At 41.4% G+C, this 23976-nt stretch overlaps 4 protein-coding genes across 7 annotated transcripts in view; 1 reads left to right on the top strand and 3 right to left on the bottom strand.

The window, feature by feature from the left end:
• LOC128895736 (fat-like cadherin-related tumor suppressor homolog) overlaps positions 1-11101 on the top strand; it is a 534418-nt gene extending 523317 nt beyond the window's left edge. For all 3 annotated transcript variants that reach the window (XM_054158615.1, XM_054158598.1, XM_054158607.1), the window contains 7 exons: positions 56-1453; positions 1645-1782; positions 1850-4552; positions 4769-5102; positions 6194-6334; positions 6574-6720; positions 7217-11101. In XM_054158615.1, coding sequence (XP_054014590.1) covers positions 56-1453; positions 1645-1782; positions 1850-4552; positions 4769-5102; positions 6194-6334; positions 6574-6720; positions 7217-7767 — 5412 coding nt within the window. In that variant the 3' untranslated portion in view covers positions 7768-11101. The remainder of the gene's footprint in view (positions 1-55; positions 1454-1644; positions 1783-1849; positions 4553-4768; positions 5103-6193; positions 6335-6573; positions 6721-7216) is intronic.
• A 199-nt stretch (positions 11102-11300) lies between these two features.
• On the bottom strand, positions 11301-14454 carry LOC128896039 (heat shock protein 75 kDa, mitochondrial). The gene is made up of 13 exons (XM_054159178.1): positions 14307-14454; positions 14102-14203; positions 13944-14026; positions 13640-13867; positions 13398-13564; positions 13205-13314; positions 13057-13130; positions 12628-12974; positions 12406-12553; positions 12216-12343; positions 11957-12144; positions 11592-11887; positions 11301-11515 (listed from the first exon to the last, which is right to left on the bottom strand). The coding sequence occupies exons 1-13, from the start codon at positions 14419-14421 to the stop codon at positions 11414-11416; spliced, it is 2088 nt and encodes a 695-aa protein (XP_054015153.1). The 5' UTR covers positions 14422-14454; the 3' UTR covers positions 11301-11413.
• Positions 14455-15195: 741 nt separating this feature from the next.
• LOC128896234 (tetraspanin-9-like) lies at positions 15196-21457 on the bottom strand. The gene is made up of 6 exons (XM_054159458.1): positions 20707-21457; positions 20334-20552; positions 19499-19681; positions 19088-19300; positions 17239-17446; positions 15196-17163 (listed from the first exon to the last, which is right to left on the bottom strand). Exons 1-6 carry the CDS (start codon positions 20767-20769, stop codon positions 17105-17107), a joined length of 945 nt encoding a protein of 314 aa, XP_054015433.1. The 5' UTR covers positions 20770-21457; the 3' UTR covers positions 15196-17104.
• Positions 21458-21595: 138 nt separating this feature from the next.
• LOC128896230 (elongator complex protein 4) lies at positions 21596-23448 on the bottom strand. Of its 2 annotated transcripts, none has more exons than XM_054159448.1 (5): positions 22970-23448; positions 22855-22890; positions 22147-22766; positions 21855-22067; positions 21596-21782 (listed from the first exon to the last, which is right to left on the bottom strand). In XM_054159448.1, the coding sequence occupies exons 1-5, from the start codon at positions 23085-23087 to the stop codon at positions 21675-21677; spliced, it is 1095 nt and encodes a 364-aa protein (XP_054015423.1). In that variant the 5' UTR covers positions 23088-23448; the 3' UTR covers positions 21596-21674. The 2 variants fall into 2 exon arrangements, with proteins under 2 accessions (XP_054015423.1, XP_054015424.1); XM_054159449.1 differs by having other exon boundaries at positions 22977-23448.
• Positions 23449-23976: the final 528 nt, after the last annotated feature.

Raw genomic sequence — 23976 nt, 5'->3', positions numbered from 1 at the left:
TTCCGAAATAATAGACAAGTAAAACTAACGCAAACGTTTCTTTCTATTTCGTTAGGTGGTCGCAACAGATAACGGGAACCCGAAACACTTTGCTAGAACTTCCGTGCACGTTAAGCTAAAGGATTATAACGACAACGCTCCGATGTTCGTGGACGATCGTTACGAGGCTGCCGTGAACGAGGACGCTCTGCCAGGAACGGTGGTGGTCAAGCTCGTCACCGTCGACAAAGATTCGGACGTCAACACGCCGATCGAGTTCTACATAACATCCGGAGACTCGAGATCGCAGTTTCAGATCAGGTCAACCGGCGAGGTTTACGTGGCGAAGGCCCTGGACCGTGAGACCATCGATCGTTACGAACTCGAAATCATCGGGACCGATGGCAAATACGTTTTCAAGACAAAAGTGACGGTCCAAGTGCTGGACGTGAACGACAACCCGCCGTATTGCCTTAGGTATCGTTACAGAGAGATACTCTCCGAAGGCTCGCATCCTGGGACGTACGTGCTCACCGTTCTAGCCACGGATTACGACGACGAACCGAATGCCAAATTGCGTTTCTACTTGACGGGCGATAACAATGATAAATTCTCCCTAGACAAGGAGACGGGGGTCCTGAAGACCATCGGTCAGCTCGATCGAGAAACTCAAGCGAAATACTCGCTCACTGCCCACGTGCAAGACAGAGACAAGCCGTCTTGGGAGTGCTCCTCTCAGCTGGAAATCCTGGTCTCCGATCTGAACGATAACGCGCCAAAGTTCACCATGCAGACCTACAGCGCAACGCTGCCGGAAGACGTCGAAGTGGGTACTTTAGTGACCAAAGTGCACGCCACAGACGACGACATCGGCATCAATCGCAAGATCAGATACGAGTTCGTCGATTCCGCCGACGGCCAGTTCCTCATCGCCGCGGACAGCGGTATCGTCACCCTAGGCAAGTCGTTGGACAGAGAGACGAAAGCTATGTACAACGTTACCATTCAAGCTATGGATCAAGGGACACCTCAGCTGATGAGCATCACCTCGCTCATCGTCAACGTGCAGGACATCAACGACAATCCTCCAGAATTCGCCTCCAAGATTTACTTCGCCAAGGTGCCCGAGATATACGCCATTGGCACGGAAGTCGCAAGGGTCCTCGCTACGTCCAAGGACACAGGTGTGAACGCTGACGTATACTACTCGATCGTCGGTGGAAACGAGCACAAGAAGTTCCAAATAGACGCGCGTACGGGTGTCATCACCATCTCGGAACAGTTGGACTACGAGCGCGCACGGGACTACTTCCTGACCATTCAAGCAGTCGACGGAGGCATACCACCGTTAAACAATCACGCTACCGTGAACATCACCGTGATCGATAGCAACGATAACGCTCCCATCTTCAGCGAAGTTTCGTATAGGGCGTCCGTGAGGGAGGACGCCAAAGTTGGGGAGAAAGTCACGCAGGTAAACATTCTGGTTTATTAGTCAGTTACTTATCCAGGCCTCACTTATCCAGGTGCGACTGTACGTACTTACTCTAGAATCAGTTTTGGCCCGAATATCCGTCTACGAGTCTTACACGTGGTTGTAGCTTAAGGGGTTAAAGTGAGTAACCGTATCCATTATAACTACATTTGATTCGATTAACGTTCCAGGTATACGCAAACGACTTGGACAGCGAAGAAAACGGGAACGTATCTTACTACATCGAACGAGGCGACAGACAAAAGCAATTCTCGATTGATCAGAAAACGGGACAAATCTCCGTAGCCGCGCCCCTCGATCGAGAAGAGGTGAGTGGAAATCACACACGAATCCTTCTGCGCACGATTGTCATGTAACCGCAATTTTCCATTTCAGATCTCCAACTACGTGCTAGAGGTTCACGCTCGCGACAGCGGTATACCGATGCTCACCAGCTTCGTGATGGTGAACATCGAGATTCTCGATGCAAACGACAATCCACCGCTGTTCTCGCTCTCGAATTATACCGCCGTGGTGCAAGAAGATAAGCCCTTGGGCCATACCGTGTTGCAGTTCGTCGTCACCGATGCAGACATCGACAAGAACGCCGATCCGTTCACGTTTGACTTCCGCTCTGGAAACGAGGGCGATGCCTTCCGATTGGAGCAAGACGGCACGCTGCGAACGGCGACAAAGTTCAACAGCAGAGTGAAAGATAAATACGTGTTGCACATCCGGGTTTTCGATAACGGAAGCCCGCCTCTGTACTCTGACGCGTGGGTCGTGATCAAAGTCATCGAGGAGTCCCAGTATCCACCTGATATAACACCGCTGGAAGTAGTGATCAATTCTTATATGGACGAGTATCCAGGCGGTATCATAGGAAAAGTTCACGCGGTCGATCAAGACCAATACGATACGCTCTCGTACTCCTTGGTGCCATCGTCTCCAATACCGAACGATCTCTTCCAAATCGATAAGATCGACGGCACCTTGGTGGCCCTCCCTCGACTAGACATCGGGGAGTACAGAGTAAATGTCAGCGTATCGGATGGCAAATTTACTCGCCATTCCATTGTAAAAGTGAACGTCGATCTGGTGAGCGAGAAGATGTTGGAGAACTCCGTGATCGTTCGATTCAGAGAAGTCAGCCCCGAGGACTTCATACTGAGCCACCGCAAGGGATTCGTCAGGACGGTGCGCAACGCGATGAACTGCAGACTCAAGGACATCGTCGTCATCAGCGTTCAACCGTCCACGGACGAGGCGAATTTGATCAAATCCCGGGCGATTCGTCAGGCCGTGCACAACGATTTGGATCTCCTGTTCGCGGTGAAGAAAGGCGGGTCTGCTCTGGGTTCCTCAGGATTTTACTCTTCGGAGAGCATAAGGGAGGCGTTGAATCAACACATCGAGGAGCTCGAAGAGTCCACGAAACTGGTGGTTGAGGAGATCGTTAGATTCAAGTGCAACAAGGGCTACTGCGTATACGGAGACTGCCAGGACAAGATCATGCTCGATCTCACGCAGATCACGCCCGTGGCCACCGACGTGATGAGCTTCGTGTCACCGCGGCATAAACACAAGATGGAGTGCAACTGCAAGGAGGGCTACGCTGGCAATCACTGCGAGATGGTCGTCAACGAGTGCGCTAGGGATCCCTGTCCGATGTTCAAGGTATGCGTGCCAGACTCTTCTGTTCAAGGTTACTCCTGTCAGTGTCCCGAGGGCTTCGCTGGACAAACCTGCGACATAGACATCTCCAAATGCCACGACGAGTCCTGTTACATACCGCGGAATCCGATATCCTTCAGCGGGAAGAGCTACGCTCGCTACAGAATCGACAAAACCCTCATCAGGCAAATCATCGAGGATCGCCTCAGCCTGTCCCTGAGAATTAGGACGGTGCAACTGACCGGAAACTTGATGTACGCGGCTGGCAAGGTCGATTATAACGTCCTGGAGGTCGTCAACGGAGTCGTGCAATACAAATTCGATCTGGGAAGTGGCGAGGGCTTGGTTCGCGTGAGTAGCGTGTACGTGAGCGACGGACAGTGGCACGAGATCCAACTGGAACGGGAAAGCAATAGCGCCAGGTTGACGGTGGATGGAAAACACGTGGCTCACGGCTCGGCACCCGGCATCAACGACATCCTGAACCTTCAGTCGGACGATCTCTACTTGGGCGCCGAAGTGAGACAACATCCGTCGATTCTGGGCTTCGAGGACGTGCAACGAGGCTTCATCGGGTGCATGGACGACGTTAGGATCGCCAGAGTATCGGTTCCTCTGCACATGAGCGGCGCCAGTAGCGTGGCTGTCTTGAAACGCTTCGCAAACGTCGAGTTCAGTTGCGATGCTGCTACCGTTCTTATTCCGCCAGGAATCTGTGGCTCGCAGCCCTGTCAAAATGGTGGCACGTGTAAAGATTCCGGTGGCGATACCTACGAGTGCCAATGTCACGGTAGATTCGCGGGTCTAGCTTGCGAAATCGACACTGACCCCTGCGCATCCTCTCCTTGCCTGTATGGTGGACGTTGCAAGATAGTTCCAGAGGGAGGTGACTATGGCTGCGAGTGCGTCGGCCCCAGTCTGAGTGGCAAACGTTGCGAGTTTGGAAGATACTGCAGTCCGAACCCTTGCATCCATGGTGGCGTGTGCGAGGAGGGTAACAGCGGTCCGATATGCAAATGCCAGGGATTCACGGGTGAGCGTTGCGAGAGCGACGTGAACGAATGCGACGCCAATCCGTGCACCAACGGAGGCACCTGTATCAACGAAATCGGGACGTACAGGTGCGTCTGTCCGCCGAACATGACCGGTTTGAACTGTGGGAATCCCGCGTATTCGACCCCGATCATATCGAGTCACTTCAACATCACCTGGGAGCAGCTAATGTGGATAGGCGTGGCGGTGGTGTCGAACATTTTCCTGATCATCGTAGTCCTCGCGTTCCGACGGATCAGAATGAAGCGCACCAGGGCGCGGGCGAACAACATCAACAACGAGACCAGAAAGGAGATCGTTCTGAACTCTTCCAGACCGCACGAGCACGAATTCAAGCGCAGCTCGAAGCTGAGCAACTTGGAAGTGATACAGGTACATATAGGTATATCCGACGAGCACTGAGAAGAAAGCGCATGTTTTTTAATCATTTTTTTCTTCATCGTACACGCCAGCGGTAGATGATTTAGTGAGATTTTATTTTCATGCCGTTTTATTCTTGGTTTGCGATCATCAGCCGGTATTCCCCCATTTCCTAGCGAGTGACGCGTGCATTGAGTTTAAGGTTTTTCGTGTGATTCTTTTTTGCAGAGAGAACCTCCCCAATGCCCTCCCAGACCCGCATCCTACACACCCAGCTCGAACAACGAGCCAGCCGCGTACAGTAACTCGGCGGCAGTGGCTCTGAATAATCTGGACACTCTGCGTAGCTACGGTAGCGCTGGCGACGAGCTGGAAAACTTCCCGCCAGATTATTTGAGAAACCTAAACCGCAGCACTCCTGTGCCTCCTCCATCCTTAAGTCTTGCTAACCCGGTCGGCGGAAACGCTACAGGCAGCGACACGGATAGCCTCCATAAGCCTACCTGGCAGGAGCAGATGCAACTAGCCTCCTTCATCACGGACACGACCAAGATCAAGAATGGTGAGTAGTATGCGTTGCTGATTCCCCGACTCATCGTAGCTTCTTACTTTTGTTTTTCGCTTGCGGCATGCATCGTGGGTGAAACTCTACATAGCTTCTCTCCTCGACTCTTTCACGTCCTTTCGTTTCCCGATAGCGCCTTTCTTTGTATTCTCTCTTTCATTCTGTCTCTACGATTACTCTCGACTACTTCGTCGACGTTCCATTTCCAATTTAACATGAAATTAACTATAGTCAGTCACGCACGAGCGCAGCGTCAATATCTCAGAGTAATAATTCGCGGTTATAGAAATAAATATCGTATATCACTCAGGAGTTAGCGAGGCACCTACGAATTGAAGGGACAGAGGCAAGGAAATTTCATGAGCCTCCATTCTTTCGTAATACACGCTACATTGTCGATTAAATATAAAGTGTATCTTATGCGTCTCGTACTCTTTAATTTTTCGTACATGTACAGTCAGTCCCATAAGTATTCGTATCCTCTATGTTCATTGAAGAAATTTGTCTATATTAAATGATGAGCTCAATGATTAAATAAATAAATGTTTCCTTATAAATATGTACACGAATAAACTTTACATATGTATATATTCACAATGAAACGTTTATTTGGAAATCTAACATCTATCATTTAATTTTGACAAACTTCTTCGATGAACATAGAAGGTACTAATACTTATGGGACTGACTACGTCAATAGTTACTACTGTTCTCTAAGTTTATCTGGATATGTCTCGTTCACTGTCTTAATAACAAAAATGCATGTAAGTAAAAGTGTCGTTGTTACGCCACAGCCAATCGAACTGCCTCGCCAACTTCTGAGCAACGATATGTACATGGTTGAAAAACATATACCTAATCTCCACCTTTTTTTATTATACCCTGGCTATAGTTGTACCGTAAAAGGAATCTATAATAATTCCCTTCGCCTCACTTGTATATATTAGAAGGTTTAGACGCTATGCTCTCGTATGATGGACTGTACTTCCATCTCCTCTTCTTAATACGAACGTCGAGAACAGTATGCTGACTTGGGCGTGTAGCGAATTGAATTAACACTGGTTGTATCGTATTGTGTGCGCTAACAGACCTGAAACGAGCGAGCCCAGTGGTACCAGAGCTGACCACTGGAGGACTTCTACTAAATTCATCTCGACGCGTGCCTCATGGAGGTGGGACCTCCGTTGCCTCCATGATGTCCATCGAGGATGATCCTCGTATTGTCGGCGGTAAGTCTGAGTAATTAGTATGCCTGAAAGATCACGATGCATACGTTAATTGGGTTTAATGCTTCGCTTTTCGCTATCCCTATATCTCTATCGGCCAGTTCTCTTTTTTTTTTTTTTTTTATTTTATTTTATTTGACCCTTTCACCAGAACACTGCTTCTCTCCTCGCTCCATATCGCGGCGACGGGGATCGTCGCATGTAGCGCGTCGGAGTACAGTTGTTGTCTGCAATGCTTTTAGGGTATCACTGGGACTGTTCAGACTGGGTCAGGCCAAGCCAAAACCCCCTACCTAACATCACGGAGGTACCTGGAAGCGAAGTTCCAGACTCGTCCAGCTTCCACAGCAATGAGAGTAACGAATCAAACACTCCTCAGTTACCGTCAGGTGAGTACGTCGAATTGCATGCGCGACATACCGCTTCTACTCGCACACTTGCACTTTCAAACACTTCGGTTATAACACTGTCAGCTCACGTACTGTCTCTGGTCATTTCTCACCTAGAACATCTTTCGGAAGCAGCTTGAATTATCTTTTTAGTTTCAAATAACTATTACTTGCGTCGATTACTGTAAAAGTATGTATGTAACGGTAAAGAATTCGAGGTTTTGCTTGATTCGTAGTTTAATCGATCCCGTTTGACCCTCAGCTTGTAGAGTGTATTCGTTACGAAGCTGGAGCTGTTGGAATATGTTCATCTTAACTGAGAAATACAAAAAAACTACTCGATGATGAGATCGCGAGCATTGTATATACTTCACTCGTCGATACCTACCAATGCAAGATTACCTTCTACGTACCAGTTGGGGATTAAATTAGTCCACCTCTTCGCGTCTTTGCATAAATCATCGTGTGCGATGTAATATATGTAATTTGGTTTCAGTGCACGGCTCTGTAGATCCGGCGAGGGACATCGAAACGTTAAACGAAGACCAGGAATCAGAATACGTCGGTGACTCGGAATGCGGTACCGAGTTCTCGGAACAGTATCATTGCGCCGAAACGCAGCGGTTGAATCCTCTCGACAGCGGCGGCGAGGGTGAATACAAATACAAAGGTTCCGAAAGTTATCTCCGTCATCCGAACTCATACCTGCCGCATTACAACATTCACACGGATACGGAGAACGAAACGAATCCGTTAAACGGACGTCTTAGTACGCTAGAATCCGACGAGGAGGAAGACGATGTAGTGCCTTATGGTTTCCCAAGCACCCGACGTAACCGATGCCACAAGGGCGACGACATCGACGAAATCGGTTCGGTGATCACCACACTGGAGGAAAGAAACTCTTTGTTAGGAGGCGCTACCAGCAACAGCGACTTATCTACTAATTTATGCGAGATCGACGACTCCGAGTACGAGATCGCCGACCAAAAGAGCAACGGCCGTCTGTGGTTGTCGGGAAACGGTATCACGCAAACCTCGGTGTGACGAATAGTAGTGTCACCGTTTGAGTTCAGACTGAACGTGATCGTGTTTTTCTGTGCTTCTTGAGTAAGAAAATCGAGTGTGAATGTTTGTGAATATATGACAATTTTGTACATACATATTATCAGCATAGGTAGAGAGAGAAAAAAAAGAGTGTACAGAGGCAGCTACGCAAGAAGAAACTGGCGATGAGCCGAAGCCGACCGGTATGAATTACACATACCGAGCCAACGATGTACGTTGTTCAACGCCAGGGGTGGGCAGAATTTTATTCCAATAATAAGTAACGATTAAAGTTGTGTATCTTGATCTGTCCGCGACCTTTAATTAATTCAACAGTTGTTTGGAAAATTTTCCATTCGGTTACCTTGATATTCATTCTACTATTCGGTTTCATTATTTTTATTTAACGAGTAACGAATGAAAGATTGTTTAACGTCCATTCGTTATTCAACATTTTTATTCGAATAAGAATTTTATTCATCCCTGGTTCCATGCAGGTACATCGTGCCTCAAATCTCCTATGTAGGTAGAGCTTAGGTACTGACGTACTTAATTCTGCGATCCTTGAAGAAATTATATGGAGCGACAAGCACGAAAATGAACACGTATTTTGGGGGAGCAATTTTTCGTTTTCACATGCTTTTTTCACGATGAATAATACCAGGTTTTTTAAACGATTGGTACAAGCTCACGTTCCGTTAAACATGAATTTTTTTCGAGACATATTACATTTTGACAGTTCTTACAGCCGTGGACCATGAAGCGTCTAATAATTTTTCGTATCGTGAAACATTAATCTTTCTTCTTCTACCAAAGGGGATGAGGTTTAGTAAAAAGGATATATATATAAATATTATGGCAACTATGCGCAACTATTACGAGTAAGAAGTTATCTTGGTTAAGGATAAAATTCGTTACTTGGGAGAAGTAAATTTAATCACGACCGCGTCGTCAGACCAATGACTATTATTTAATGACCTATTGTTTAAACTTAAATGTTATCCACAACTATATAATTCCAGTGCAAAAGAAAAGTACATAGGTACGTTTATGTATTTTTACTATTTGCTAACCGACTTTATTTTGGTTACGTACGAAACGAACCGACGGACTACTTAATAATATAAATGTAAGTACCAGCGTAGTCTAGCGAGTAAATGAATTGACTCTAGTGAAAAAAAAAACAGTGCTCTGCTTCTAGGGCGAATATATGTGCATGACTGCTGGCGTTTATTGCAGCGAAGCACAATAGTTAAAAAAAGATATGAAATATTTTTACTGTGATGATAATAATGTTTATACGATGATCAAATACTATGACTTGTATCATATTGATTGTAATATTAACTATCCAACGTTTTATAAAAGGGAAAGAAATTAAGAAGCGGAGGGCATCCTCCTCCCATGTGTACGTAAGCTAAGTCAACGTTCCGTTTGTTTAACTTCTTCTTTTTCTTCTTCTTCTTCTGTTTTATTTGTTCACTTTCTTTTACTTTGAACTTATTCTTCCATCGGTCACCATCATGTTCGACAAACATAACTGCATACATGGTGCTACTATTTACATCACGCTTTAACATTTTATCTACTCCTTAATAAGACTGCTCGGCGATGCGAATTATACGCAGCTCATTAACGCTCTTACCATGAATTACTCATAGTTCTCACGCTATTAATTTCATTGTCAGAATCTGTCCACATAATTATAATGAAACATGTTTTAAACTGCCAACTAACTTTTAATGCCATACAAACAATGCATTTCCCTTGATTAATTTGTGTAGTTGAGCGCGACACACAATGGATCAAGAAACTGTTATTTCCGTGCCTAATGTCTTGTAAACACTATGTACTTCCATGCGAGATACTTTTAGTTGAGCATATTATCTAGCGGCAGCTTAATTGGGTGAAGTGTACACGTTTTCTTTTTTATATATATATATGTAGAATTTTCAAATTCATTTTTTATGTTCCTGTTCTGTAAAGGACGCTAGCCATCTTACTCTATATTTAGTGGGATAAATGAGTAAACCACGTTAATAATAATGCGAAACAGGGTGACTTCTCTTTTGCGTTGACCAAGAGTTAAAACGAAATTATCTCGTTCTTGTGTAAGTTCGAAACAGCTGTGCCTCCCGTTTCTGAAATTTCAATGCAACACTTACATGGATACAATTAAACTTAGATAATTTATTCTATATTAGAATGAAATAAGAATATTGTACAGTTTTAACTTAACAAATTGTATCGGAAACAACATCAACCACGCAATGAAAGTTTCAGTTCACGTAGAAGCACGGCGAAATTCTTAACTGTTAAGATTAGTTTTATTTTTTACAAATCGATAACGAACACATATTGGTTAAAGACTGTAAAAGTGATGCGAATGATAAAGGGATCGTCCATTCATAAATATCGTACCAATCAGTTTGTAATCATACGGAGGTCGTAAAGTATTTGGTTGTTAAGAAAGAGGAACACGCAATATTTTGTAGAGCTTCTGATCAATTAGCAACATTAAGTTTTTCATAAAACGTTCTCATAAGAGTAGTATTTAATGATTTAATATGATTAACAATTCAAGCAATCGGAATTGATCGAAGAAACATAATACTTTTTTTGTGTGCGTTTACTTTTTTATTTTCCGAACTACTTATTATTGACTTTTTTGTACTTGATTATAATTTACAAACTAATAATAATAAATAGTTCCGTTTATTTCTCACTATATCACGAACTTGCCATAATTGTACAATTGTGAAGAAGTAGAAAATGAAATAACACGAAAAAAAAATGTGGGTACAACTTCCAAATTCACCGTAACACTTAGCCCTGCTAATAGGATACATATCGATATCATGGAATCTTTCAAACAGTGAGGAACTTGACTTGTTATAATTATAAGGCTATAATTAATTTGTACAAGATCAACCTATTGTAATAAAGAAAACAATCTTGCCTACATTTTATCTAATATTACATTATTAACCATCGTACCGTCGAATCAGATTCGCCGCTCCTCCTCGAAATATGCGTTTTTTTTTTATTGGCCACGCGGCTCACATCAAAGGCTACCGCGAGACAAAGAGAAACGAGATACGAGTGACAAGAACGAGTGACAATTAGAATGCATTGACGTGAAATATTACAGCGATTATTATTTCCTTATAACTTGTTTTAGTTTAAAAACTAGTAAAAACAATACACAGATGTCAAGAGTAAAGTTATTTATTTATAATTATTCGTTACAAAAATAGTTTTGGGTGATCTAGAAATATTATCTTGTGACGTCACATGAGGGCATCGTTTCCCGTTATTTTTGCCTCACTTTGATTCGTAGATCCGTGTCTGCAAGGGTGGAGTGAGCGGCCTTGTCTTCTTGTCCCGATCCCTTCTAGTTTACGGACACTCGATAAATTAACGTAGTTGGTTAGTACGTTAGGGAAATGTAAACAAATGGTTTGTATCTAGAAATTATCTAATTTTATTTGAATCAATTGTTACATACATGTTATAAAATTAACTGAAAATAATTATTTTAATTGTAAAAAAAGACAAAACTATTTTTTTTTATTCAATCAATATGTACAAAATATTTGTGATTTATTGAATAAGAATTCTGGAAATACGCTAAATTAATTACAAACTAATGTTTCTCTAACGCTAGAGTCAATAATTCGTTCATCGGCGCTAACAGTATCCGGGGATCTTCTATTAAACCAGCTCCAACCATACAGCTAGTAAACAACTAAAATCAATAAAAAAAAAAGTTACGAAATAATAAGTAAACAGGACTTCAAACGATAAAGACAAAATAAATGTACCTGTTCTATGAGAAGATCCGCTAATTTGGTATCTGACTTTGTCAGTTGTGCAAGTTTTTTAATGAGGGGATGATTTGGATTTATTTCGAGACGTGGCTGAAGAATGGAGTATCGCATTTCTTCGTTTATTTGATGACTTTGTGTTCGAACGAAATGCCTTGCACTCGCCATATCTTTTACCGTAATCACGCATGGATGCGATTCGAGACGACTTGTCGTCTTAATATCGTAAGCTTTTTTTTTCAATACATTTCTCATATAGCCCATAAGATTATTGATTTCCTCTTGATTGATACCTAATATATTCAAAATATTTAAAGATGTACATAAAAAATTTACAAATTATTACGATACAAATCACTTACCAAGGTCATCCGATTTACTCGACTCCGAACCTTCGCGCATCTCTTTTTCGACGGAAGTTAAAGAATAAGATTTGTATTGTCTCAAGTGCATCAACACTAGTTCATCGTATGACTCATAACAGAATAACACTTCGACGTTACGTTTTTTCAAAGATTCATAATATGGCGATTGTTCGGCTAAAACACGACTAAAACGAAATAAAATAAATGTACGAGCTGTTTCAATAATTTATACGAAGGAATATATAGTAGTGCTTACCTAGGAGCTGACAGATAATACACATGTTTCTGACCTTCGGGCAAGCGCTTGCAATACTCCGGTATGCTAACTAATTCTCCGGCGGGCATTGAAGATGACTCGAATCGCAGAAGTGTACATATGTCTTCCTGCAAACAAATGTAATTGACTAATAAAATACACCACAACCTTAAACTTGTTAAGACATTACCTTTTCGTTTTGGTCGTTACTGGTAACGATACCTTCTTTTAAGAAAAGACCATAATCTTTATAAAAGTGATTAAAGTCTTCAGGTTGCTTCTGAGATCGTTCGTTTAAAAATTTCAAAACACGCGCCGTTAAAACATTCCGCAATTTTCTACAATTGAACAAATTTAGAAAAATGAGAATGATTGTAAACAGCAAAGGACCCGATTAGTTTCAGTTCCTTACCCAATTAAAGCACTATTCTGTAATAACTCGCGACTTAAATTGAGAGGAATATCCTCCGAATCGACTACGCCCTTAACGAAACGCAACCATTTTGGTAAAATATTTTCTGCCTTGCTCTTAATTAGAATTTTGCGACTGTACAGTGAAACACCACTCGTCGTGTCTCTAGCCAAATCGAATAATCCTGGTCTTTCTTCTGGGAAATATAGCAATGCCCTAATACTAAGCGGAACATCGGCTTTATAATGTAGAATAAATCGCGGCGAATCGAAACAGTTCCCAATAAACCTATAAAATTCTGCGTGTTGAAGCGGTGTAATATCTTTTGGATCCATCATCCATAACGGCTGAAAATAGAAAATACATCGATGAACATCGATGTAGATTAATGCGGAGAACATAGATAAAATGGCGTAGTTCCGAGAGTACCTGAATAGTGTTAGCTCTTTTACCATTAACATAAATTGGACTGCCAACAAAGTTACTATATTTGTTAATAATTCCTGTAAAAAACCAACAAATGTCACTAATCCGAAGATAAATAATTTCATTAAGTACACATTTTAACACCGCTTACGATTTATCGTATCTTCGTCGCTAAATTCTCGGCAATCGGGTTTCAAGTGTACAACAATTTTCGTTCCCGGTTGTACACCTTCAGCTGTTGATATATTAAAAGTACCAGAGCTGTATGTAAAAAAACATTTTAATAAATTTATTTATTGCCTGAGATTAATAATTTTTTGTGAAACATGTAGTATTTTTTATACCCATCAGAAGACCAACAAAGACCCTCAGCATCTTTTGCATAAGATTTGGTAAATACTTCTACTTTATCAGAAACCATAAAAGCACTGTAAAACCCAACACCAAATTGTCCAATAATCTGAGATGTATCACCAGCATCTTGCTTTTCTTTTAATTTCTCTAGAAAAGCCTATAGTAAAAATACATCGTTATTTATAAATTAAGCTTTAAGGAAAAATGAGTATAATTCTTTAGCACATCTTACTTTAGAACCTGATCTAGCTATAGTACCCAAATTTGATATCAGTTCCTGTCTAGTCATTCCAATTCCTGTATCTTGAAGTGTGAGTATTCTATTTTGTTTGTCAGTAGCAATATGAATTTCTAAATTTCTATCTCCAGCAGTTTCTGCAGCCTCACTATCACTTAATCTAATGTAGCGTAACTTTTCTAGAGCATCACTGGCATTAGAGATCAACTCACGAACAAATACCTTACGAAATCAAATAAATATATTACTGGGCAATAAAAAGTTAAATATCAAACGTTAAAATTAAAGGCTGTATTACCTCTTTATCAGAGTATAATGATTTTGCAACAATTTGTAAGAGCATCTGTGTTTCAGATTGAAATTCATGTTTAATACTTTCACCTACAGAGGAATAAGTAGCAATAGGTAAACATGTTCACAAAAATGTGTAAAAGGAGAAATAAACTTTGCTAATACCTGTAGGTTTCTCGGTATCTTTTATAATATTATGATATTCTGTAGTCTGAGTTTGAGTTGCAGTCTGAGAAGAGAATCGTCGCACTGGACTGCCTGTTACAACTATACATTTACATTATTCACACAATATTAGAAGTAGTTGCCAAAGCACATAACCTTACAATCTGATTATGAAATAAATGACACGACGTAAAAATTTACATACCTGATAGCCGTCGACATTGTCTTTCCAAAAACTCTTTCTCAAAATTACGACTCAACGGTCTTGAAAGAGTTTTTCCTAATTTAATTGCGAGCCTCAGTTTCAACGCAGTAGCCATGCTTTCGAAAGTACGAGAAAACCTCCGGCTAATCTGTGAATTGAGATCACGTGGTCTACGCCAGCGATATTGTTTTATATGTATATGCTATATACATACAGGGTGCCCCAAAAGTCGGGGAGGAGCCGGAAATGGGGGGTAGCTGAGACGATTCTGAACAACAATTTCCTTTGCAAAAATGTCGGATGGGGCTTCGTTAAGGAGATATTAAGCAAAAACCCCGACCAATCAGAGCGCGCGTAGACCGTTCGAGTAGCCGCGGTAGTGAAGGCTACGCGCAGCGTCAATGTCCTTCGATGCACGTCGAGTCACTTGTTCGCGTACAAGCGCGGCCGCCAGCGCGTAGCCTTCGCTACCGCGGCCGCTCCAACGGTCTACGCGCGCTCTGATTGATCGGGGTTTTCGCTTAATATCTCCTTAACGAAGCCCCATCCGACATTTTTGCAAAGGAAATTGTTGTTCAGAATCGTCTCAGCTACCCCCAATTTCCGACTTCTCCCCGACTTTTGGGACACACTGTATATGTGGACCAATACTTTTTATGATTATACCATAATTAATAGTTATTAATACTTATGTATGCATGAACCTTAAAAAAGTTCAAAAAGTATTTATGAATTATTATGAGGTATCTATGTTAGGACCGGGCCTCCATCTCATACAAAAAAATGTACTGGGGATCATTTCTGGCATCAATGTAATTAACACTGGATTCAATTATTTGAATTATTTCGTAATGCATCGAGGCGAGGTATTTGATTATAATTACTTCCATAACTTTCGAAACATAATTGTTTTAATATCAAACTCAAATTCTAGGATTATCTATGTAACATAATATTACAAACTTAGAATATTTAATTAACGTTTAAAGTATTAAAATACATGACTTCTTAACGAGGGTAGCAAGGGTTTTGTATTATAATAATCAAGGTTACAATATAAACTCGTTTAAGCGTATTTACAAAGCAGCCGATGCATACACATGCATTGTAGAAGTAAACAATAGAATGTACTCCATTTATAATGATTTCAACGTCGAATAGCAAGTATGCATATAAAACGAAAGGTTAAAGAATAATTTTGATCAATTCTGTGACATTCATGGAATCCAGAATCCTATTTCCTAGTACAGTAATTAGTATCACCATATCATATCAGTTTCTGACTTCGTGCGAGCCAAAGGATTCAGACACAAATTCTTCAGGACTTGTACCGCGTCATCGCCATTGTCCCGTGCGTACAATGTTTGCCGTTTGTTGTTTTCAGCTTCGAACGATCCTCTGCGAGTGCTACCAACCATCGAATTTTCCTTATTTTTTTTTACATACGATCTATGTGTGCGTTTCATGGAATTTTTCGAAGATAACGTCCCCGTTTTTTTTCCCTTGAGCGAAGAACGACGCCTCCTTCTCTTTCTGACATCGCCACTGCCTACTTCGAAGGACACCAGCGACCTTATCGATGGGTAATCAGCCTTTCTATCGGAGTTTCTTGATTCCGTAGAACGAATTGTTTTTAAAGTACCTTGATTCGGTTGTGGAGCCCTTCTTTTGGGATGCGTTCGATGTCGAAAGCTAGTGGACGCGCGAGGTCCTCTAAAAATCGGTCTCAGGGTTCCCAAAAGTCTGCTTCTGACTCGCAGAGGTTCCAGCAGTTCGTGATCGTGCCAGGAAGCCACTACAGGCAAACCACAAGCATTATGCATTCCCACCAATGGCACACCTATGGTTCGATGTTTTGGCGTCTCCGAAAATACTTGGTACCTGTCGTGGAAGTTCCGATTGCGTCCACTGCATCTCGCGTTCTCTTCATACGCGGATATCTTCTGACCAACATGTCCGCGCTCCAAATCGATCGTTCCCAATTTACCACCGACGTCCACCTCGCCGTCTTTCGAATGTCTAGTGCTATTTTCCATGTTGGATTGGTCCTCAGGCTTTGCGTCGTTCGATCTTCGGTGACCAGAGTTCAGCCTTTGCGAGCTAGACTTATGGAAGTAATCATCGAAGTCACTAAAGTCTCGATCGTCGTCGCGCACGGCGACGTTGTGCTCGCTTTTAACTATTCTTTTATCCAGGGTCTTTAATTTCGAGGTGGTCTTGCTGTTTCTGCTTTGAAGTTCGCGCTGATAGTCGCAGGAGTGACAAGATCTTCTGGATGGGTTTGAGACGTGAGTCGATCGTGTTTGGGAGTGTCTGGTCTCGTTCTGAGTGAGAGACGCATCGTTCGAGGGGTTGTTTTTATATTTTGACGAACAGACGCCCTTTTCAGGCTCGGAGATCGATGACTCGAATTGCAATTGAGGAGCCACGGATCGTCTGAGCGTACCAATGTTATGTGCTATCGATGCCTGATAATGTTTTATCGGAATGCTCCTGACGGTACCATTTTTTTGGGTTCTTCTGCCAATGGTTCTCTTGTCTTGGCGAATCTTAACTGTGTCGTTGCTTTTCTTGAGATAGTTTTGATGCGGGGGATAGTTTGGCACGTCGATTGCGCGTTCTTCGTACAATTGGTCGCTGCGCAGGACGTCGTCGCAGAATTTTGACGGATTTTTCCATTCCTCGATTATACTTCGACTGAATCGCGATATGTCGTTAAGCCTAGATAGATTGGACACGGATTTCGTGTCTGCATCGTTGACGATTGGTGATTTACCCTCACTGCCCTCTAGCCACCTTCATGACTTAGCGCCGAACGTCGTTCCTGCCACGTGCATTCGATTCTCGATTCCCATGCCTATGGATAACAACGTCTTTTAGAGAACAGGTCGACTAGGTAAAAGATTCAGGAACTATAAGCATAAATTCTTACCGAAATCGTGGTCACTCTCGCTAAAGGGGCTCAGGGTTTGAGTGGACGTGAACGTTGAAGCTTGAGATTTGGCCCTTTTATTGCCTCTGGAACAGGCAAAGAACGTGCTCAGAAGCGCACCTACTTCCACGAAAATCACGGCCAGGCCAACGGTGAGCAGTATCAGGGCTTGATTCTGTGTCCATTTCTCCAGCATTTCCAAACAACCCTGTGAAAAGAACATGTGTTTCTTCACTTTGAAAGTGTCTGGAACCTAGCGATCGTTCAATATCTTTTCAAAAGACAAGAAGTCCTTGAGACTTCCATCTACGATTACCTCTTCAACGTGCTAATACCTTCATACTTTAATCGTCGTACATTCAAGTGTATTCCAACCAACCTACTTCTCGAGAGACATTCATTTATAGAATAAACTGAATCGTCCTGCATAACGCGCAGTGGCGTTACAGTTAACACTTCTATACGATAATGTCATTATATTCGCGGACAACGTCGGTACATGATGACATTTCAATCCGTATTCAATTTCTACGAGAATGCGTGAAATTTAATGCTCGGCGCCCACAAAAGATAAGGAAACTTTCTCTCAGCAATGGAATGCAAACTTCGCGAGTGCAGTTTTTAAAAAAAATCATATAGTGGAACACTGGAAACACGTAGGAAGTTACGATATCAGACTTCTTCATAAACATTTTAATGATGAAATAAATTGGCTAGCTATCCTCGAACTAATTAAACTCGACGTTTTCTCTATAGGCATACATCATCCAACGATGGTCTCTGATAACGAAAATATTCTATTTATGCAGAAAGTAGTTGAATTGATGTCAATAGATATTAAATATTCTGCGTTTGAAAATAGTGTCAAGTGCAAAAGTTGTATTATTAGAGCAATCAATTAATATTCAGTGAAAAAAAAAAATGTAGTTTTCAGGTGCGATGCCGATTGAGCGATACAATCGCGCTCTTGCGCAACCCGCATCCGCGTGGATGTCCCTTGGGTTGTGATATTTGCATGCGGGTCATTATTAAGTGTGTGCGTGCAAGACAAAGAGTATCGACGGTCGCTTTCGCTGTTCCCGTCGATTTAACAGCCGTTGAAACGGCAATGTTATCGTGAAACTTCAAAACAAAGCGTACAGGCCGGTATATGAAAACTATGTAAAATTGTCGCTTGAAAGAGTACTACGTACACAATAATTACTATTTAAAATATCGTTATAAGGATATGTAATGTACCATTAACATTGTAAATTAACACATTCGCGGTAGTTGACGTAAATTCACGTTACTTCAAATTCTATTCCTGGTTATGAACAAATTATGAATATCTTTTTATTTTATACGCTACATACAGTCAGTCCCATAACTATTCGTACCCTCCGTACACTATTGAAGGAATTTGTCTTAATTAAATGATAGGTTTGATGTTTCCAAATCAATGTTTCATTATAAATATGTACATGAATAAACTTTACACATGTATATATTTATAATGAATATCATTTAATTTAGACAAACTTCTTCAATGAACATAGAAGGTACGAATACTTGTGGACTTGACTGTATTTACAACTTGATATTTCAAAACATATTTTAAGTAATTTTTATCTTCGCCCTAACGATAAAAATTTGCGGTGTCCAGCTTCAGAGTTTTATTATTTTCGTCAGTACTCGGTATTAAAAACGTAAAATATCTGCCGGTCGCGAATGCGTTAATAGTAATCGAACATACCAGTGGATGTAAACGTAAAAGAAGTTTATTATCGAAGGTTTAGTACGCGATTTGCTTTGACTACTTGTCACAATGTTTACATTCGTTAAATCACTTCCTCATTAGCATACGTACCGCGGTGTGTCGGGCGTATTGATGTTCGGCTGGGTTCAAAGCCTGGCAGAGAGTAAGATTGGCAGGTTCGGGGTTGAGGAAGGAGTCCGTCTCGTTGGCGTTGTTCAGGGCGCAGCAACTGAGAGGCACCACTAATTCTCTTCGTCCGATTTCCTGCAGCCGCCACCAGGAGGTGCCGTAATTGCTACTTCCGTTTATGCCGCAGCAAACAAACTGAAAAGGTCGATGCAATTTGCGGTATTCGTAGGGTGTGCGCGTAATTGCTTTCTGCGATACATTGATCGATATCGCGCGTTTCGGGAAAGGACACTCCCTCGATTAGACAAATCGTGAATGGCGTCACCAAAGAATGCGCGAAACGATAATGTGCTGAATTATTCGATGTATCGTCTCGAGTAAACGCAAACGTACCGTGGTCTGTGCAAGATCAAGGGCTGCCGTGAATTGTTCTCGACCAGGGACAGCGTAACTCCGTTGCAAAGCCCGTATCAGTCGCGCTGGTCTGACATCGATGCCCAGAATGTGTGGCCAAAACACCACCATAACGCAAACGGTGCATTCACCGATCAGCAGTACAATGATCGTGATAAAATACTGGAAATGCAAGAGTAGAACACGAAACATTAAACAACAGAAATAAAAAGATAAAAGGAAGAAGAAAATTCGCTGCATAGTGTATTCCTTCTGCAACATAAAACCGATACTGCGCTCGTTGGCATTCAAACAAGGAACCGGTACACCTGTAAATAGACTGTTACTAATAAATCCTCGTATTTGCAAATTCATCTAATTGGGTATCTACAATTTTGCCCTGAAACGTTGAACACGTGCCGACTGGTATACGTTCACGAGCAGTGCACACGTTCGCCTAATAAGCTACTCCTGAATAATTGCTGTTTTTAACTGATACACAGACTCGCCCTCCTTCGTTGGGCACGCGTGCCTGGACTTATGTAGATCCGTTTCCGGGCAGCGACGCGTAACCATGCTCCTGCAAAGCGGGAAATCTGGTTTCGGTCAGGTCTGGCGAACAAAGTCATCGTCAGGGTCTGACGAAGAACCGCGCAGATCACGCAGACCTTGACTTTTACTGATTAAAACGTGGCTTTACGACGCGAACGAGGTGCAACGTGCTGCGATGCACGCTAAACGCGAACCTTTGAAGATGAAAAGCTTGAGAAACGCCGCGTTAATTCATTATAATTGCCGTGTAATTATAGTATTTAGTAAAAGGAAAGTGTCTTACAGAGACAGTGGCGCATCGGTTATAGAGACAAGTTGCCCAGCATCCCAGCAGACTCGTGATCGTGATTAGAAATCCTAAACCAACGACAGCGAAAGCCAGATAGTAAAAGAGTGGTTGCTCGGGGTGTATGTCACCTGGTCCCAGCAAACGCGATAACAGAACGCGCTCGTCGTCGGCTAATAGCAGTGCGCCTAACGACATCAACCCGAAACCCGATATCTGGAAAGAGAGAATGATCTTTCATGATAATTTTCAAATTTAATTTCGGCTTTCAAATGTAATACCGAACACATTTGGAAATAATGTATGAGAAGATACTTTCTCTACGCTATATTCTTAATCCTTTTAATAATTAATTTGTTACGTAACTCACCAGGAAAATTATATTTGAGCAACACACGAAGATTCGCGATATCCCCAAGTTCTTGGTTTCCATTTTAGAGATGCACGACTTCTACTTACATCGAGTTTTAATTTTTTTTTCTTTTAACGAACGCAATGACTATTCGTCATGTCAATCCCTCGCGATAACACTCCATTAATAACGGTGGTTAACGGAGACTTTATCGCGTAAAATTGTAATTCATTAGATGTTTTTTCTCCAGGTATCGTAGAGCGATTTTTTCCTCGATTCCCGATGTGTACTTGTTCGCGTTAACTGGAGGACTAAAAACCACGCGCCGTGATAGATGGTTTCACAGTGCTGTACGAATACTGGCATCTGTAGGTGCGCTTGCGTTGCGTGCCCTCATGCGCGACCGACCGGATGGAACCGGAAGGAAATAGAAAGGCATCGAACAAAAAGAAATACAGGGAGGGGGTGAAACGTCCATATGCGCATACTTATGTGATTGTTACAGATATAGGCTCGTGTTTGGGAAATTTCACGAGGGGGGACCTCTGAATACGGAACCAAACGTCATGGATGAATAAACTTGGTCTTGGTCTTGGAATATTTATCTGTAATTCTGCGAACCCGAAACAGTAATAGTAATAGTAATGGATACCACTACAGTTATAGGAAAATTCATAGTAAAATTCTGATGGTAATATTATACTATAGAACACGTAAATGTACCATGGGTATTATTGTGAGTGTTCACGGAGCCTATCTCCTCCTGTCTGCATTAATTCACTCGCCACATGCATTTCTAGTTAAAATAGCGCAAGCAGGCTCACGTACACCTGCGAGGCATACTTGCTACCATTTATTGGCAAGGCCTCGGAATACAAGGTGAAATTAATTCATTTTTAAAAAAGTATCCAATTTTACACAAAGTTTCATCTATTTATTGTATATAAAGTTCCGTATTAAATATTTCTGTACATCGAAGAATGTTTTCAAAAATCTAATAAAGATTTACGCGATTGACTAGCGCATCCAGCCTGTGGTGTTTCGTCTTGTTCTCGTTGAGTTGTATCCCCAAATTCGGGCGGTAAATGTAAAACCTAAAACAAAACGTGTAAAGTTTTGTATAGTCGATCAAATTGGAAATTGAGACATTTATTAAGTTTATTTACCTCGATGACGAATTTCTTACGACGCAGTTTAAATACAAGATCTCGCGAATCTGGATTATGGGGCGCTATTGTGTTCAAAGCGGGTAACTTTTTAAGGTGCAACAGGCCATGATAGTCCCTAAACAGCGGATTTGTTTCTTTATGAGACCCCATGAACGATTCTAATCTAATCGCTATATCTGATAAATGTTCCACTCGTTGTACGACGGCATCCTTAAAATTAATTGTAACAAATTATTCCATATGCGTATAAGCATTAATAGTAGCGTAGCGGTAGAACTGTGAAATTTACCGAGTTATCTAAACATTCTACAGGGACTGTTATTACCGCAACCGCATAAGAGTATCTTAAAAGTGCTCTAAAGAAATATAAAAATTTTAACAAATCTTGTTGCGACGTTTCCTTGGAATCACTAAACCATAATCTAGATCCTAAGGAATGTATTGCAATTCTTAAAACTTGTCTTTTTGTAGGCGTTTCTGAAACCGAGTATTGTCCTTTCTTCAAGGCTTCTTGAACACACGTTAATATTTTTGAATAAGCTGAATTCTCAAATATAGAATCTTTCGCAGGACAACTATCGTCATACCACTGTGCAATATCCGCTTTTTCAATCGCGTCTTTTTCCATTGTCTTTGTAAGATCATAAAAATGACCGAAAGCTTGTCCTCCAGTTGGAGATGAATCCATTATTTTCATATTCTGATATCTCCAAGCAATTTTCATTTGTTCATCCATATGTTGAGGTTGATTAATCGACTTAGCATCTGTTGTAACAGCTGGGAGCTCTGACATCAACTGTGATGTTCTAACATCTTTGGATCCTACAAATAATGGCTGAGCCGTGGCCACACCTTCTGCCATAAAATACTTTAACATAACTTTTGCATATGTACCGTATCGATCTTCCTCTAGAACATCAAAGATCATTTTTCAAGTATTGTGGTATGTACATATGTTAAAAATTCTTTTTATAATCTGAAAAGATCTTGTACATACCAATAACAAAAAGAGAACCAATAGGTAATCCACCGCCTGAAGAAGGTGAATCAAAATATAACATAGTAAAAACAGGCTTATTTAATTTCAGTAACACAGAAAAAATTGTTCAAACCTATTACATGATCCAAAGAATGTATTCCCGTTGAAATAAGAAGTTGTGAATTTTTTATGGAAGGTTTTGTCCCTGGTATGAAGGGAAATCTAGTACCCTTTGCAGTACTCAAGTCCATTTTAAATATTTACTCGATATAATATAGAACCAAATTTTATACACATAAGACTCCGATGCAGAATCACTTCTATTTACACTATTTAAATATTCTTTAAAACAAAGGGTTGCGTAAATAAAATTTTATTTCACGTGTCACTCCAATGACTGATTGTATTTATAGGTTATGTTTACAGGTTATGTTTACAACCAGTATAATACACTATATGAATTAAATGTCACCACATCATAACATATCGAGAGCAGAGCATACAAATTTAAGAAATTTGGATATTCTAACGATACATATGTGATTATGTTATTTAAATTATTTGGGATAACACGCAAGATAATTCAGCGCTTTACCGTCCGCGCTGGCTACTTTAAGTCACATATTGTTTGAAGCATTTGAGCAAAGGTGGCGACACTTACAACAGCTTTGCAAGCGGCAGGTAACACTTTTCAAATTATGTAATTTTCCTGCTAGAATGCCCCTGTATCATTATCTGCAATTATAATTTACTATTGGTATGCCATCTTGCCTTAATACCTAATTGTTTTAACACATTGCTAATGAATCAGTGAGTATTGATGAATTTGAAATTATTTTTCTACTATTACAAGGAAGTTCATGCATAAATTAGTACATTAACTAATTTGATTTGAAGGTGTTTGCTGTTTAAGGTATAAGTGGTTTAAATCAATTTTAATATCAATTTTAAAACGATTCAACGCTGGGAGTGCGGAAACGCTTCCCTGGGCTAGAGATTGCGACGAACCCAGAGGAGGGGAACTCAGAAATACGTGAGTTCAAGAGTGAGCAAGAGGAAAAGCGAGGGGACGCGTGAGTAACCCGTCTCGTGCATGTTAGATACGAAGCTTCGTGGCACGGGCAGTTGTGCAAAAGCACG

This window comes from Hylaeus anthracinus, unplaced genomic scaffold (genome assembly GCF_026225885.1).
Source record: "Hylaeus anthracinus isolate JK02 unplaced genomic scaffold, UHH_iyHylAnth1.0_haploid 0, whole genome shotgun sequence".
Taxonomy (NCBI): Eukaryota; Metazoa; Arthropoda; class Insecta; order Hymenoptera; family Colletidae; genus Hylaeus; species Hylaeus anthracinus.
Note: the sequence above shows the minus strand (reverse complement) of the source record. Positions and strands in the feature narration are given on the sequence as shown.

Excerpts from the sequence above, each read along its gene's own strand:
- LOC128896039 (XM_054159178.1), bottom strand. The coding sequence starts at position 14,421 with ATGGCTACTGCGTTGAAACTGAGGCTCGCAATTAAATTAGGAAAAACT. Across the intron at positions 14,204-14,306 it reads ACAATGTCGACGGCTATCAG|TTGTAACAGGCAGTCCAGTG; the intron begins GTATGTAAATTT and ends GTAAATGTATAG. Across the intron at positions 13,315-13,397 it reads CTTTGTTGGTCTTCTGATGG|CTCTGGTACTTTTAATATAT; the intron begins GTATAAAAAATA and ends TTTTACATACAG.
- LOC128896234 (XM_054159458.1), bottom strand. The coding sequence starts at position 20,769 with ATGGAAACCAAGAACTTGGGGATATCGCGAATCTTCGTGTGTTGCTCA. Across the intron at positions 20,553-20,706 it reads GCTCAAATATAATTTTCCTG|ATATCGGGTTTCGGGTTGAT; the intron begins GTGAGTTACGTA and ends CTCTCTTTCCAG. Across the intron at positions 19,301-19,498 it reads TTGATCTTGCACAGACCACG|TTTGTTTGCTGCGGCATAAA; the intron begins GTACGTTTGCGT and ends CGACCTTTTCAG.
- LOC128896230 (XM_054159448.1), bottom strand. The coding sequence starts at position 23,087 with ATGGACTTGAGTACTGCAAAGGGTACTAGATTTCCCTTCATACCAGGG. Across the intron at positions 22,068-22,146 it reads TAGAATGTTTAGATAACTCG|GATGCCGTCGTACAACGAGT; the intron begins GTAAATTTCACA and ends ATTAATTTTAAG. Across the intron at positions 21,783-21,854 it reads GTAAGAAATTCGTCATCGAG|GTTTTACATTTACCGCCCGA; the intron begins GTAAATAAACTT and ends GTTTTGTTTTAG.